Here is a 16,060-nt window from a genome sequence, read left to right as displayed (position 1 = left end):
GACGAGACACATCGCCAGACAGCAAAACGGTCATAGCATTAGATCTATTGTTTTCTTGAGTGCAGGAGTCTGTCTTACTTTAAATAAGCAAGCAAAATAAAAAGCATTTCAAAGCTAAAAACGTTTGTAATTTCTTTTTTATTGACTTACGTTGACCCATTAAAATCTGACGACTGGCTTTTCTTCAAATATGTAAAGAAAGTTATTTAAATACAAAAGCAAAAAGTAGAAATGATTTAGCCTTTTTGTCTGTTTGTTTGTCTTCCAATTCACTTTTTAGAACTCGGTGCCAAAGACTTTGTTGATAGATCAAGAAAGAGCTAGGTTTACAAATATTACTCAATGTTTATTTGAACCAAATTTGTTCATCTGTTAAATAGTTACTTTGTCCGTTTTCAAAAACGAACTGACAAATATGTGACTTTAAATAGGCACTTCACATCATTTTAATATCTTTAGCTATAATTATTACCAAAATATGTGAAAAATATAGACTATTTCAAAATGAGTTCATTTTTTTAAATTTGGATAATTGGTTCCCGAGTTATGACGATTTATGTATTGCCCAATAATGCCTGTTTCGGGTCGAAATTTGTAAAGTTTTTCTTAAGGATTTATGGCACCGAAATTAAAAATTTTATTTACTTTTCAATTGGCATCGACGAAAAGACTAACAGTTGAGCAGAATTAATTAAGTATACTCATTCTACTTTTTTTTTTTTAATTAAAGGAATCAATGTATTCAATTATGCAAATTCTTTTTGTGATATAGTTGAAGCAGGGGTTGTTTTACCCTTTTTGTGGGCATATGGGTCAAGACCAACAAAATTTCTGTAAAAAGCGTAAATATCAACTTAAATTAAAAACAAGAGCCTTTTCAAACTGTAAGAGTGAACAAATTCATAAATTTATGAAAATACTAACAATATCTAAGAATCCAAGGGCTTGTTTTCCCCATTCGGGGCAATTCCCAATTCGGGTCAAAAGTAACAATTTCTAATTAAAAAGTGTAAAAATTAACTTTTGTTTAAAAATAATATCTTTTCATCCTATAAGAGTGAACAAACTCATAAAAACTTATTAAAGTTCTATAAATATGTAAGGATCCTAGGGCTCGTTTCCCCATTTGGGGGAATTGGGACAAACAAAACACATTTTCGGTGAAAGCTGTAAAAAACAAGAGCTTTTTCTATTATTTTTCTATTATTAGAGTGAACATGCTCATGTACACTTAAGAAAATATGTAAGTGGGTCATAAGCAATAAAATCTCTGTGGAAACCATAAAAAACAACTTTAGTAGAAAACAAGAGCTTTTTCAATCTTTAAAGCATTTCATAGTGGTCATATGCTGCTGAAAGTAAAATGTTAATGATAAATTCGATTATCATTAAAAAAGTATAATAGATTTATCATTGTTTACATTTAAATAGTAGGATCTGAAATAACAATCACAAGATTTTAAACTAATAAATACTGAAAAAAAATTTCAGTGATTATAACTTTTATAACAAGATCATATCTCCTTTATCAAAGTCAGATAACAGTGGAAATGTGTAAATACTTCCAGCTTCTGATTCATAAATAACATCATAATGTTTGCTTGATTTTTTTTCCGACTTCCGCTAATCTAACAACATCTGCTTTGCACCAAAAATACTCTTCTTCATCAACTTCTTTTATTTTATGAAGAACAACTTGCCCAACTAAACTACCTGGATCATCTAATAAAGTCGGTAAAAACTGGACCTTTTTTTTGTCTTGCAAGATGTGACATTCTAGAATCCTTTAACTTTCTAAACAACTCTTCTTTTTGTTTCTTAATCAAGCCATTGTGTTGACTTTTTTCTTTTAGTGTATTGTTCCTTTGTTCTGGTGGGGGCAAGTTGCATGTGCCAATGATAGTTACCAAGTTCTCCATCAGCTCACTTGAATTTAAGTCAATACGTTTATTTCCAGAAACTTTAGTTTTAAAAAACAGCTTCAATGAACATTTTTCCCCCATTACATAACGATAAAAATCTAATCGACTTCTAATAACTTGCTTCCTTAAAGTATTATTATTATCAATTTTTGAAGATTTATCTTCTGCTTCTTCTACTGTTAGTCAAACTTGTGATTTCAATTGAATAAGCACATTTACTATATTTGCTTTTTTTTAGTGATGCTTTCTTTTCTGCATCATTGACACTTTCTTTGAAATTAACTCTACTTGTCGCTCTTTATACTTTAATTTCATTTTTTCAACACTATGAGAAGCTGTTTCAATTAAAATGTAACGCTCTTCTTCTGATTTTGCATCCAGCCATTGTTTGAATTTTGGCATTTGGTTTAGTTCGAAAAAGTAGATCCAGAATTGCAAAATCACTTTCTGAAGCTTTGTTAGTCGTTGGTACATTTTCAGCAGCCTTTTGAATTTGATCATCTGAGTTCCAATATTTACTGCCTGGGAGCTGATCAATTGCTTGTCTTTCAAGTATTATTAGAAACTAGCAAAAAAGCAACCCGTAATACGGGTTATGGTCGGTCTGTTAATTTACAGTGGCTGTTTTCCACAATTTAAAGTTGCAAAACCATAACTATTACCCTTTTAGAAAAACGCCTTCAAATTAAAAAATATGCGGAGGTAAAATAATTTACCAATTATTTGACATTGAGTAATTTACAACTGAAATAGGTCATCTCAGTGTGAGGCAGAACCATTTTCCTCGACATTACTAAGTTCAAAACAATACGTTTTTAGTTACTGACACAAAATAATATTACTTCCTCATGCTTTAAATTGACGAAAAAGTAAAGCAAAATTCGTGTTATTTTTATAACGTGAACTTTTATTTATAAGATTAATATAAAGCGAACGTAAATTTTACATGAATCAATAATTCTTTGGCATCCCCTTGATACATGTTTCTTTAACAAAGGAAATTTTCTTTAAAATGTTAAATGCACACAACTAAATAAATTTATTCAAAATATCTGACCATTTGACTATTGCTATTTATGGCACTAATCTGATCATTTTTATATATGGCCTCTTTGTTTCAATAATTTTTAGTAAACGGTTATTTGCTACCATTTATTGAAAATTCCTTTTGTTACTCGAAATTTAATTCTCTTTAATAATTTGACACTAATAAAGAACCTCCCTTCCCCGTTTTTGCCTTAATGGTGGTCAGGAGAATAGATTTATCTTTATTAAGAGTTATCAAGTTTTTGATAAAGACATTCTACCAGAATAGTAAAATGTAAAACAATGATTTACATGTGTAACAATTTTTTCTTTTTAATATATATAAGAATTTTTTCTTTCCTCAAAAGTGTTGCAAATGCAAACTAAGATAATTAATTAGTTTAACACCTTATAAAAATTAAGTAACTCGATATTTGACAAATGCGCAAAACTACAATTATAACCCCCCCCCCCCCCCCCGTTTAAAAAGATCCCCAAAGTTACGTACAACAAATAATTAGGAATAAAATAGAGAAGATTTTTAAAAATTGAACTAATTGCATATATTTATATCATTTTAACTGACAAAAATTTACAATAAAAGGTAATCAGGCCTTTTTTTAAAAATCGTATAAATGCGTCAATCGTAAATCTTAAAGAAAAAAAAAAGGAATTATAATACCATAACAAAAAAAAACAACCAAAAAACAAAAAAAAAAACAAAAAAAAAACACCAGAAAAAAACTGAAAATCGATTTACCTATTTATAGTAACCTATTTTGACATGGCAGTTAATATAAACATTTATCGAAAATTTAACTATAAAATCTATTTCGAAGTACAAAAGGATTAACAATACTAATATATATATATATATATATATATATATATATATATATATATATATATATATATATATATATATATATATATATATATATATATATATATAAATCAAATTAAGATATAAATTGTATTTTTAGCATAATGTTGTCTTGGCTTTAAGTAAATAAATAAAAGCAGTAAGTTTCAATAATGAAACTACCTATCATTCATTTTTAACAATAGACACCAACATGAAGGTGTTTATTGTTAAAAATGAATTAGAACACAAAACATCACAACAATAACACATAACAATAGAATATTTACACTCTTGATCCTAAAATCCAGCGAAAATAACAAACCAAATTAAAATATGAAAGTCAAAATTAGAAAACCAATTTAAAGTTAACTATATTTATTTTTTTACTAAACATATAAATACATAAAAGTATATTTGTTTCTATATTCAATATTTGTTATTCAATTACTTCAAACTTAGGACATTAAAACACCCTAGATTTAAAGATCAAGGTTGCATACTCTCCCATACAAATTACGCTAAACATTAACAGACATTATTATGAGTTTCAAGAATAATTAAAAAAGGCTAGACAACACAACCTAGCTCTAAAGCAGTAACATAGCCTGACACTAAATGCTGCCAAGTCATACCTCTGCTATAAGTTAACCGCTTGGCTGGCAAGGTTATCAATCTAGCTCAATATAATGCCAACTCACACCACTTTAAAAACATGGAAACAATATAATTTAAACATATATACAACTGCAAACAAATATGGTTTTATATAACACACATAAACACATTTTATAACAATATTAAATGACAGATATATTTATCAAAAACTATAAAAAATATACATATATATTAAAACAATAAATTTATACAAACAAAATGTGCTCACAACTTACAAACAGTAAATTTTCAAAATAAAAATCTTAAGACCATAAATTAAGAACATTAGAAAATATAACATTATTTGTGTAACACTTTTCACCTACCACACCTTGAATGAGATGTTTATTAATTTTGAAAAACAAACTATTAAATGCTCTCATTCTTGAACATGCAACATATTGTTGACCATCAGAGAAAAATGGTTTTTTTGAGATATACCCCAACTCTATTAAATGTTTGACCGTGACTTTTATTAATTGTCATTGAATAAGCCAATCTGACAGGAAACTCACGACGTTTCAGAACAAAAGGTAAATTAGAACCTGATGGAGCCAACTGAATTTGAGGAACAAAAACCCTTTACCACCAGAAACACCTGTCAAATCCTCTGCATCAATAGAATTATTTTGAAGAGCACAAACTTTTATTCCAGTACCAATGCATAACCCAGCTTTGAGATCTAAATATCTAAGTAGCATTATTACACAACCAATTTTCAATTTTAAACAATGAGGTGGCATACCTGAAGGAGTTAAACTATTCAAACACTCAACAGGAAAGTCATTTCTTTCATTAAGGTCATCAGTATCAATTTGATCAGCACTTAAATAAATTTTGACCTTACCCGGCAGACATTCAAGCACTTCTTCATTTATTGATAATGAATCAACTTTAGTTGGTGTTAAAATCATGCATTTAGAATAACCATTTTGATCAGCATCTCCGAAAATCTTTTCAACAATCCATTTATTTTCTCTAATAATGCACTGATTTGGTATTTTAATGCATCTTTTATAAGGATCCTCCTCTTTGACAGGTATTGTTCCATTCCCAAGTTTTAGTAGCCATTGGGAAAATTCACCTTCCCCATCTTGTACTCTCATATTTTCAGTTCATGCAAACTTCTGCACCAATTGCCAATGCAAAGAACATTTTATACACGATTCTACTATCTCAGCTGGTTGTCCTCCTTTCACAACAGGCAGAATTTGCGTAAAGTCACCACCAAAAAGAATGATTTTTCCTCAGAATGGAAAGTTGTTGTTGCAAATATCTTTTAACAACCTATCAATTGCATTTAATTCTTTACATGCTCATGTAAGACACTATACTCGTTGCTTCTCAGTTTGTTTCGGTTATTTCTGATGAAAGCAAGGCGCTGGCCTTTGATTTTAACATACGCATCTTTTATGGCAAAAAACTGTTTCAGCAATAGCATATTGCTGAAACAGTTTTTTGCCATAAAAGAGTGAAGAAAAAAATTGTCTAACTGAAAGTTTATATTGTAATACTGAGAAAATGTAACATGATTTCTAACCAATGTAGCACGTTCAGGGTTGTGAACCAATTGATTATGCCAACCAGCATCACCTCTTGGAAAAAATAGAGGATAAACCATAGGATCTAAGTTGGAAGACATACTTGATAGAGTTTTAAGAGGATGACCTCTTGGGTAAATAACATCTTTCCTGGAAACAGGTAGTACACCAACAAATACAACTGCAACTTCATTATGTGAAGGGAGACTGATAGCGATTATAGCAATTTATGCTGGAACATCATGATTCCAAAATATTTATAGCAAAATCATGTAGTAAACAGCGCTAAAGACAAAAAATCAAATTGAGATAAAACAAATTGTATATATAGCAAAATAATTTGTATTGGCTTTTAGTAAATGATTAAAAGCAGTGATTTTTAACAAAATTACCTATTTAACATTTTTAATAACAGACACAAACATGAAGTTAAGCCAAATGCCTATTAACTCAAAAGATAACAAAAAAACATCACAGCAACAACACACACCATAAGTTAATATATGTATATAATATAACTTAAGTAAGATAATATTCATATATAACAAAACATAAGTAACAACATTACGCAAAATGTTATTAAAATACATTATTATGCATTTTTAGAATAATCTTTAATAATAAAGGCTTGAAAACAGCTAGACCTAAAGCAGTAACAGTTTGACACTAAACACCATCGTGTAACCCTCTGTTAAAAGTACATCACTTGGCTGGCAAAGTTGACAAATCTTGCTCTAAACGTTTACCAAGTCACAGCACTTTGAAAACACGCAAACAACATAATATAAACATATGTACCAACTATAAACACAATAAATGTGTTTAAATATGTATATAAGGTTAAATATATATACCTCATATACATATTTAAACACATTTTTAAAACAATCATATAACACATATCAACACACACACAAACAATAAAAAAACACTTTACATTATTATAAAAACACATTGATAAAACAGCTATAAGTGTGCAAATAAAAATTTTAAAAATGATGCCAGAAAATTTAAAAAGATACAAAATATATATTTACAAACAATACTCTTCACCTTCTTTTTTTTTCATAAGAACTGTAATCCTCACAACAAAATTTAACCTTTACATACTATAACATGTGACATGCCATGTCAGTGCTGGCACAAAATTTTAATTTATTTTCTAAATTTTCTAAAAAAGAACAATAATAGTTAATAGCATCACAGAAATTTCAAAGTAGTAATAATTTCAAAGTAGTAATAACCATTTTATGGAAATAGCATTAGTATAACTTTAAATAACATCCATACCCTTATTTTCCTTCTAAAAAATAAAATAACAAAAATAAAACTGCAAAAAAAGAAAAGCTAAAACAAACAAAATATAAACGATTTAAAAAATTAAAATCCTTTCTACTTTTTCTGATAAAAATTGAGAAAGTTTTAGTAAAAGGTGCATAAAATGTTCTAATAGCAAAACTGCAAGTTTCTATATAAAACTCAGTTTTCTTTGATTTTTGCTAATAAGACTTGTGTCAAATGAGCGTTTAAATGCTCCGCTCAGTTTAACTGCCGTAACAACTAAGAAATCACTCAGCAATGCTGACTAGTTTTGAGCATAAACGATTGTTTATGATAATATGTTCGAGGCAGTTAGAGGTGTATGAAAGGTCATACAGGATACGATGCTTCTTGCACGGTTGCATCAATGAGATGTAAAGTTTCGTTAAGAACAATTATTTATAATAATATTCTCTTTTTGCAGTGTTCAATACAAGTTCAAAACTCACAAATAGCTAATAGAATTAAAATGTTCATTAACTGCAAGTTTGTTTCCTTTAAGGAAACAAAAGAACTCTTTCCAGTTTTAAGGGACCGCACTCAGTATAAAATTGAAGACAATAATTGACTTTTTCTCTTCTACAAGTGCCCAACCGCATTAACGTCGCGCACCTTTTAATAATGTTAGTAGTCCTTATCCGAGCCTCAAGTCTACTCGAGACGGCTAAAAACATTAACTTTTCATCATCCTTTTGTTTGCAGACAATAGTACTGTCAAAGAGTCAGCTATTTTCCCCTCCTAAACAACCTGAACATGGTTTAGGCTAGTCTCCCCTCTTAAACAACCTGAACGTGGCTTATTTCAAAAACATCCCAGCAAACATAAAGACGTCTTTTAGCCGTGTAAAAGACGGCGTTTCAAGATCGAAGAAGACGTCTTAGAGATGTCTTAAAAATGTCTCCGTTGTCCGTCGAAAAGACGTCGTACTCAAGATTGTTTACAGAGGCCTTACTGAAGACAGCCTAAAGATTTGTTTAATTATATTTTAAGAAAACTGTGCAGTATTAATGGTATATTTAAGTTGCTACTACCGATTATAATGGATTGACAACATTAAAACCACCATTAAGCAAGTTCAAGTTCGTACTATGTGTTTTAGAAACATTATTAAAGAAGAAAAAGAAAACTATTAAAATAAAAAAACGCAAATAATTTTAAAAAGTATATATAATACAGTTAGCTGGATTGTTACCAACTATCTTTTTACTAAACAATTTATACAACATATAGTAATATATACAATATACACAATAAAAAAGAATATTTCTTTTTAGTTTTAGTTCATTTTTACAATACTGTCCAATTTGCTGTTTAATTTCAACATTTGAAACCTTTTCAAATCTTCTCTTTACAACTGCTAAAAATCAAATAAAGCATCATGTAGGATATATTTATCAAATATATTGGAAATAAATTTAACTTAACATAGATTTTGAACAAAATTAAAAGTTGAATAATTTAAACTTGTTTTAGATTACCTTCTATTAAGCCATACAGTTTAGTTGATAATAAACCAACCTTTCCACCAGAAGCTTTTAAATTGAACTGTGTCAACAGGTTATTTGTAAATAATCTAAAAAACATATCGAATTAATAATAAATTTATAAAAAATATTAAACAATTTTTAATTATTGATTTCCATAATTACTATACATAAAAAATATATTTACCACACACAAATACAAAAAATGATTGCTATACAAAACGTAATAAAAAAACCTATTCATGACCATCTTGTCAGTTGTTTAAAATCTTCTGCACCTAAAAAACTGAGCTCTTTAACCTAAATAAAAGTTTGGCAAAATAATTATACAAAAATAACTATTTTCACTTTTAATTTATATGGATTATTAAGTTTTATATATGGATAAAGATTTACCAAATCAAGACAAACACAATCATTCTCTAAACTTTTGATAAAATCCTCATACTCTGCAATAGTGTCTAATTTCCTGATTGCAAAATTACTATGGGGTTGTTTGTTTGAAGCTAAAATGATCTCCTGGTTTTCAAGAACCTTTGAAACCATCTTGAACATCATGTGCTGGTATTCTAAATTATATGAAGAAAATGAAGAAAGAAATATATAGAATCCAAAACATTTCTTAATACATTTTCAAAATTATCTACAACTATTATTCTTATACCTAAAAAAAATCCAAATGTGAGTACAAACACTCTCCACATTTTACTTACTGCAAATAAAAAAATCAAGTAAATGTTAAAGAGCTTACTTCCAACTTCCATAGGAAACTTATTTTTAAGTAACTTCTCGGGTCCAAGCGCTTCAATCATGGTTTTTTTCTTGTATGTCTGTTTTCTAAAGCTTTTTGTTTGCTTCTGATGAATGAGGTATAACTAAAGCAAAAAAAAAATTATGTATATAAATAAAAAACAGTTATTTTTTTTAATCGACAACAGATCTTTTTTAAAAATTTTTGGTACTTTTTTTTTATTAATACATGTTTTTCTTATTTGAATGCCTGTCCAAGGCTGAGGCTTTAGCTCCTCGAGACCACAAAAGGTGAGGGATAAGAGGAAAGGGGAACTTACAATTTTTTTGTTTAGAGTCTATAAAAAAAAAAAAATTATACATAAAAAAAAATTTGATTGTTCCATTTCAGTTGATTGTGAAGATAAAAATAAGTGAGGCAAACATAAAGTTAACAATAAAAGAATATTCCAACTTTAATGAACAAAAAATATAGTAGAAAATTCAAAAGTAATACATACATAGTGCACCAGAATACGAAGGTGATTGTTCCTCTGTTGTTAAATGTAGAGGTAAAAAAGTGTCAGCTAAAAGTAAGAATTCAGTAATAGTGTAGATTAAAAATATATAAATCCTAATTTTGAAAAAATTGAAAATTAAGAGACAAAGTGTACCAGAACACAGATTAGATTGTTTGAAGGTAGATCCAGATGAGAAATGAGAGTCAAAAGATCTTTTTAATGATTTTTTTTCAACACAGATTTAAAAACTGGTGGGGGCAAAGGAAAATCAGGTAACTCTAAAACATAACAGTTTTATTATTTAATTTTCTATTAGTATTTATTCAAACATATTAATTTACAATATAGATACAAGATAGTTCTTGCCCAAATCATGGTGTAAAACAAAATCATGAAAAAAAAAAAAAAATTAAGACGTCTTATGTTTGCTGGGATTAGTGCTTTACAAATTTGAGCACGTGCTCGTTTTAGCATAGTAGTGGACCAAAAAAGTGATGTAGGTCATGGGACTCGGCGCTTCAGTCTCTTCGAAACACCATGGTGACAAAATCATGACCCTGACGATAAGGACACTTTATCCTCTACACTAGTAATTGGAACAAAGCACAAATGTTTTTCTTTCTCCCTTTTTGCATACTTAGCCGTCCACTAATCGCTAACATTAACATATAATTCAGTTAAAACCGCTAAACTTATTTAAATATATATTTGATGCCTATATTTGCTGTGTATTCATATGTTTTTACGTATATGTGGTCGGTATAAAAATACTTAAATACAGTCCAGTTCACCAAAATGTTGTAAACTACAATTTTTAAATAAAGCAATCGCTTAAATCAAAAGTGCATATTGGTTATTATTTAAAGCGCTAGTTGCCTTACACTGGCGTAGCATAGTGGAATGTTATAAGTGAATTCGTACGTCGTATAAGTTCAATGCGAATGTCGCGCCGCTATTCGAATTTTAATTTTTGTTTTTGCGAACAACTTATTTTTAGTTCTCTAGATCCGGTTATTTCAGCGTTTACAATAAGCACAGAAGCTTAGATGTATTATGTAACATTAGTTAAGCGAACATTGATACTCAGCAAGAGCCAAGAGAATTAGGCTAGATATAATCCGAGCAAAAACTTAACCCTATTATAAATGTCAACTTTCAAAACGAATATTTTATACCAGGCTAGAAACTTGAAAATTAATATGGAGACTAGAAGACTAGGCCAGAAACGGAAGAACTTAATTGGAATTAGACCTTACAGAAACTTATTCCAATTAGTAATGACAATTCCTGAAAAATCGAATATTGACATTAGGCTAGAACTAAGAGAATTAGGCTAGACCTTTAAAAGTGATATTGAGACTAGACTAAAAACTGAAGAATTCGACCACCGAGCAGAACTTTAATCACACCGAGCAGAAACTTAATCCAAATAGAAATGCCAAAGTTATAAAAAACGAATTTTAACGCCAGGATATATCTAAGAGAATTAGGCTAGGCTATATCTAAGAGAATTAGGCTAGAAGAAAACCAAGCGGAAACTTAAATCAGTTAGAAATGACAATTTCATAAAAAATCGAATATAGACACGAGGCCAGATTTAATAGAATAGAGCTAGAACTAAGAAAATTAGGCTAAAAATACACTGAACATGAACTTTATCAAAGTATATTTGTCAGTGTTCAAAACGAATATGGACACTAGGTTAGAACGAAGAATTTTGGACTAGAAAGACATTTGGCTGAAACTTTTTCCAATAAGAAATTTCAGCTCTTCAAATACGAATATTGACACCAGGCAAGAGCTTTAAATTGAATATTCAAACTAGGCTATAAATTAAAGAAATGGAACCGATTCATATCGAGCAGAAACATCTTCCATTTAGAAAAGCCGATTCTTAAAAAACGATGATGACACAAGGCTAGATCTAAGAGAATAAGGCTAGAAATACCTTTAGGAGAACCTTTATCTAATCAGAAGTTTCAATTTTAAAACGAATATTGACACCAGGCTAGAATTAAGAGAATAAGGCTAGAAATACATTTAGGAGAACCTTAATTTGATCAAAAACTGAATCAGAAATTTCAATTCTAAAGGAAATAAAGGATTTTTTGGATAACATTTATGACTCACAGGTATTAGGTAATATTGTATAAGGAAGGGCTAACGATATGGTACATGTGCGACATTTGGGCTCAGTAACTTTTTCATCTGCGTGACTCTTGATTTTCTTCATCTACGTGAGTCTTTAATTGACTCTGGACATATGTCCGAAAATATTTTTACTACTCTTAATCATGAGGCTTATGCTATTTCTTCCTTGTGGCATTCACGCTCGGTCTTGACCAATGCATGCAAATACGTACTGAATTGGAAGAAAATTTAAAAAGTCGATCGGAAAACTCACAAACACTCATCAACCTCTTATATAAATAAACGATAAATCGGAAAAAAGCAAAGTTAAAGAAAGCGAACGAGAAAAGAAGTACACACGGAGACTTATTCAACTCGACTTATAAACAAATGATGAATAGGTATCGCAACCGAAAACGAAGAAAAGCTATGAAAGCTCAAAATAACAAACAAACGAATTTCGTATAAATACGTGCAGTTTGCATATAAAACTGCGCGTTTTTATATGAAACTCATTTTTTTGGCTCCTCTTGGAATACGACTTTAGTCAAATGAGCACTTAAACATGTTACAAATGTTCAGCTCAGTTGCATCAGGACGTCTAAGAAAGCACTCAGCAATACCGAAATGTTTCGAGTGTAAATAATTGTTTAGGATAACATGCTCCAGGTATTTAGAGGTGTGTGAAAGGTCTGCAGGATGTGATGTTTCTCGGATTGTTGCATCTATACAATATTAATATTCACTAAGAACAATGAATAAAAGAAGCGCGTGTGACATTTTGTAGTTTTTGATTAAAAAAACAGCTCGCAATTGTAGAAGAATAAATGAAAAGAGAGCCGCAATGACTTTAAGTAGGGAAGAGGCGGGTAGGTCACGGACACTTAACAATAATGTAGATGTTATCCATATGCAAACGAAAATCAAAGTGAAAAAACATTTCAACGATAGTTCAAACACATAATTTATTGAACTAAACTCTAAAAAACTTTTTGGGCGTTTGTAAGAAATGTTTAAAACTTAAAATAAATTATGCATTAATAAAGTGTATCGAAAAATATATAAAAAATATACTCCTATCGTGTAAAAGCAAATTTTCTCATTGGGATCTTGGGTTATATGTTTGCTGCTACTAACTTGGGTGACTAACTTGGTTGCTGTTGGTTACTGTTTTATGTTTGGTCAACAAAAAAAAAAAAACTCAATATTTCAGTACGGCTTTTTTTTGGAAGCCCTATATCGTGGGTACACTGGCAAAAAACTTTAACTCAAAAATCGCTGTTTAGAGAAGTCAATCATTTAAGTTTTTATAAAACGTTTTATAACTTAACGTTAAATGTATTTTAAAATCAGAGAAAATATAATGTTTCATTCGACTTAGTGTATTTTGCCAGTTTGTAGAGCGTTGTAAACTTTACAATAATGCACCATTAAGTCAAAACTGCCGATTTTCAACTTTAGCCCTTTCTACCCGGGACTAAAGATACATCGTGGGTATACTGGCAAAAGACAGTAAGTCAATTTTTCACAAAAAATATTTAATATTTATAGTATCAAGAATTTTAATGGTTACATGTATTAGGAATGCAATATATACGGTATAAAAATATAAGGTATTTTTATATTACAATATAAAAATATAAGGTATTTTGATATTACGATATAAAAATATAAAGTATTTTTACATTACGATATAAAAATATAAGGTACTTTTATATTGTATATATTACATCCCTAATACATGTAACCATTAAAATTCTTGATACTATGAATATTAAATATTTTTTGTGAAAAATTGACTTAAGCTCTTTCTATCCGGGGACCAAAGATATATCCCCAAAGAAGAAACTATAAAGCAGTAACACAGATTTTACACAACTAATAAACGACAGTTTATTAGTTTTGTAAAAACGAGTGGCGTAGAATCTGTGTTACTGTTTTATAGTTTTTTTAAGTTGATTTCCTGTGTTTGTTAGAAAAAAATCAATGCTTCTTGGACACGTCGCTCTTCTGACGATGAGAATGATAAGAATCAACAAATGACATTTGAATGATCTTTTTTTTTTATTTTTTCTTATGACTGAATCGTTTATTTATTAAGTTTTACATGAAGTGGATTGCTTTTGTTTTTTAAATATGAAAGAAAAGAAATCTTTTCAAATAGTTTTAACGAGAAGAAGCGTTCTCAACGTACTTTTTTATTCCGTTAAAAAAACGACTCATTTTTTAAATTTTTTAAATTCATAATATGGCATTGTAATTATACGAATTGTATTTTTGTATTAAAATTCTTTATCTTCTTTTATCGTGCAATGCGATAAAACGCGATTGAACGGGATAAAACGCGATACGTTTTGAAAATTAATGTTACTGAAGGTGGATCTAATAGCGCGAAACTTGTTTTAAGAAAAGCGACGAACAGCGGTCTTTTTACCCAAAAAAAGCGAGGAAAATAAAAAGTATTTCAAAACTAAAGGGTCAAACGTATTTAGTATACTTTTTACTAATTTTCTAAGACCCATTAAAATCTGCCGAATGACAAGTTTTCAAAATGTAGAGAAAGTTGTTTTATTACTCGTGTTTTGTTAAGTAGCAAAAAAAAGAAAATGATCTCCCATTTTTTTGCTTTTTTTTGATTTGTTTTCCAATTTACTTTTTAGAACTCGATGATAAAGATATATTGACTTTGTAGATCAAGAAAATGCAAGGTTTCCAAATTTCACTTAATGTTTATTTGAACCAAATTTTGTTCATCTGTTAAATAGTTGTTTTTTTTGTCCGTTACCAAAAGCGGACTGGCAAATTTCTGAATTTAAATCTATTGCAAGACAAATTCAGAGAGGTGTTTATTATGTAGAACATCGGTCAAGTTAGTAAAAAACTTTTATTGAAAACTTTCTAATAGCAAAACTGCACGTTTTTATATTAAATTCATTTTTTTCGCGTAAACAAGCAAACACATGCAGTTACATTGCAATTTTCAGGCCAAGATCTTAGCTTTAGATTTTTTTTTTTTTTATTATAAAGTTAAAAGCATCTTTTTTTTAAATATATATAGCTTTAAAGCATAAAAATTCTAATAAACGCTTAATTATTATGTTTTAGTAGTAAGGATGACCATAAAATAATTTCCGAATTTCCTGCGTATTTTGTCACATAAAAATTAATAAATTTAAGTATTTCAAATAAAAGGTGTTTTCCTTGGCCACACGTTATATCAGTTTATAAACTTATATCTGGTATAAACATCTTCAAAGCAATGGTATGACCTTTTTTATTAGGTTACGGTAAAAGACCAATACAAAAAATAAATCAAAATTACGATGTTGTTGTTTTTAAAGTAACGCATGCGCATAATAAATGTCCGCAAATGCTTAAAAATAAACCACCGCGCATAAGATTCGCATGCTGTGATTATGTTGTATACTTGGATTGCTATTAATTATTTTCCATTTCCTATTCGAAAAATACAGCATTGATATCCCTTTCATTTGAAATAAAGAGCTTGCTTCTTAAACCAACATAAAGCTTGAACAAACAATAAATATCAAAGAAAGAAAAAACATAAGCTTAACGAGAAAATTAAAAAACGAAACAGCTTAATTAAAAAAAACCAAAAACAAAAAAAAACAAAACAAAAAAAAACAACAAAAAAACAAAACAAAAAAACAAAATACAAAAAAAAGCAAATAAAGTAACGTTTAAACAAAATATAATCATGAAAAACACAGAGCTAAAAAAAAAAAAATCTTAAAAAGGTCAATAAAACGAAACACATCTTCAGAAACCAAACAAAGTGAACTATGAGACGAACAAAACGCGATTGTGTCGGCAGGGGAGGTACTATAAAATCCGCGTTATAAAAAA

General features: G+C 29.1%; 3 protein-coding genes and 1 pseudogene across 5 annotated transcripts in view; 1 reads left to right on the top strand and 3 right to left on the bottom strand.

Annotated features, from left to right (window-relative positions):
- Nucleotides 1–239, top strand: part of LOC149877931 (uncharacterized) — a 10,090-nt gene extending 9,851 nt beyond the window's left edge. Inside the window, exon 8 of the mRNA XM_090074189.1 lies at nucleotides 1–239. This exon is cut by the window's left edge and continues 1,091 nt beyond it. The gene's annotated coding sequence lies outside the window, so the exon portion shown is untranslated.
- Nucleotides 240–1,438: 1,199 nt separating this feature from the next.
- LOC149877930 (uncharacterized) lies at nucleotides 1,439–2,904 on the bottom strand (annotated as a pseudogene).
- A 991-nt stretch (nucleotides 2,905–3,895) lies between these two features.
- Nucleotides 3,896–7,343, bottom strand: LOC149877929 (uncharacterized). Of its 3 annotated transcripts, none has more exons than XM_090074407.1 (2): nucleotides 7,062–7,343; nucleotides 3,896–6,293 (listed from the first exon to the last, which is right to left on the bottom strand). In XM_090074407.1, exon 2 carries the CDS (start codon nucleotides 5,571–5,573, stop codon nucleotides 4,989–4,991), a length of 585 nt encoding a protein of 194 aa, XP_089930533.1. In that variant the 5' UTR covers nucleotides 5,574–6,293; nucleotides 7,062–7,343; the 3' UTR covers nucleotides 3,896–4,988. The 3 variants fall into 3 exon arrangements, with proteins under 3 accessions (XP_089930533.1, XP_089930532.1, XP_089930534.1); XM_090074406.1 differs by lacking the exon at nucleotides 7,062–7,343 and adding an exon at nucleotides 6,401–7,046; XM_090074408.1 differs by lacking the exon at nucleotides 7,062–7,343 and adding an exon at nucleotides 6,653–7,046.
- Nucleotides 7,344–9,107: 1,764 nt separating this feature from the next.
- On the bottom strand, nucleotides 9,108–10,660 carry LOC149877928 (uncharacterized). Its single transcript, XM_090074395.1, has 4 exons — nucleotides 10,217–10,660; nucleotides 10,064–10,129; nucleotides 9,565–9,688; nucleotides 9,108–9,382 (listed from the first exon to the last, which is right to left on the bottom strand). Exons 3-4 carry the CDS (start codon nucleotides 9,623–9,625, stop codon nucleotides 9,138–9,140), a joined length of 306 nt encoding a protein of 101 aa, XP_089930521.1. The 5' UTR covers nucleotides 9,626–9,688; nucleotides 10,064–10,129; nucleotides 10,217–10,660; the 3' UTR covers nucleotides 9,108–9,137.
- Nucleotides 10,661–16,060: the final 5,400 nt, after the last annotated feature.

Source organism: Hydra viridissima, unplaced genomic scaffold (assembly GCF_058129835.1).
Source record: "Hydra viridissima isolate aposymbiotic clone 2 unplaced genomic scaffold, HvirCarnegie_v1 scaffold_16, whole genome shotgun sequence".
NCBI classification, from domain to species: domain Eukaryota; kingdom Metazoa; phylum Cnidaria; class Hydrozoa; order Anthoathecata; family Hydridae; genus Hydra; species Hydra viridissima.
The sequence above is the reverse complement of the archived record's forward strand: the minus strand, read 5'-3'. Positions and strand labels throughout refer to the sequence as shown.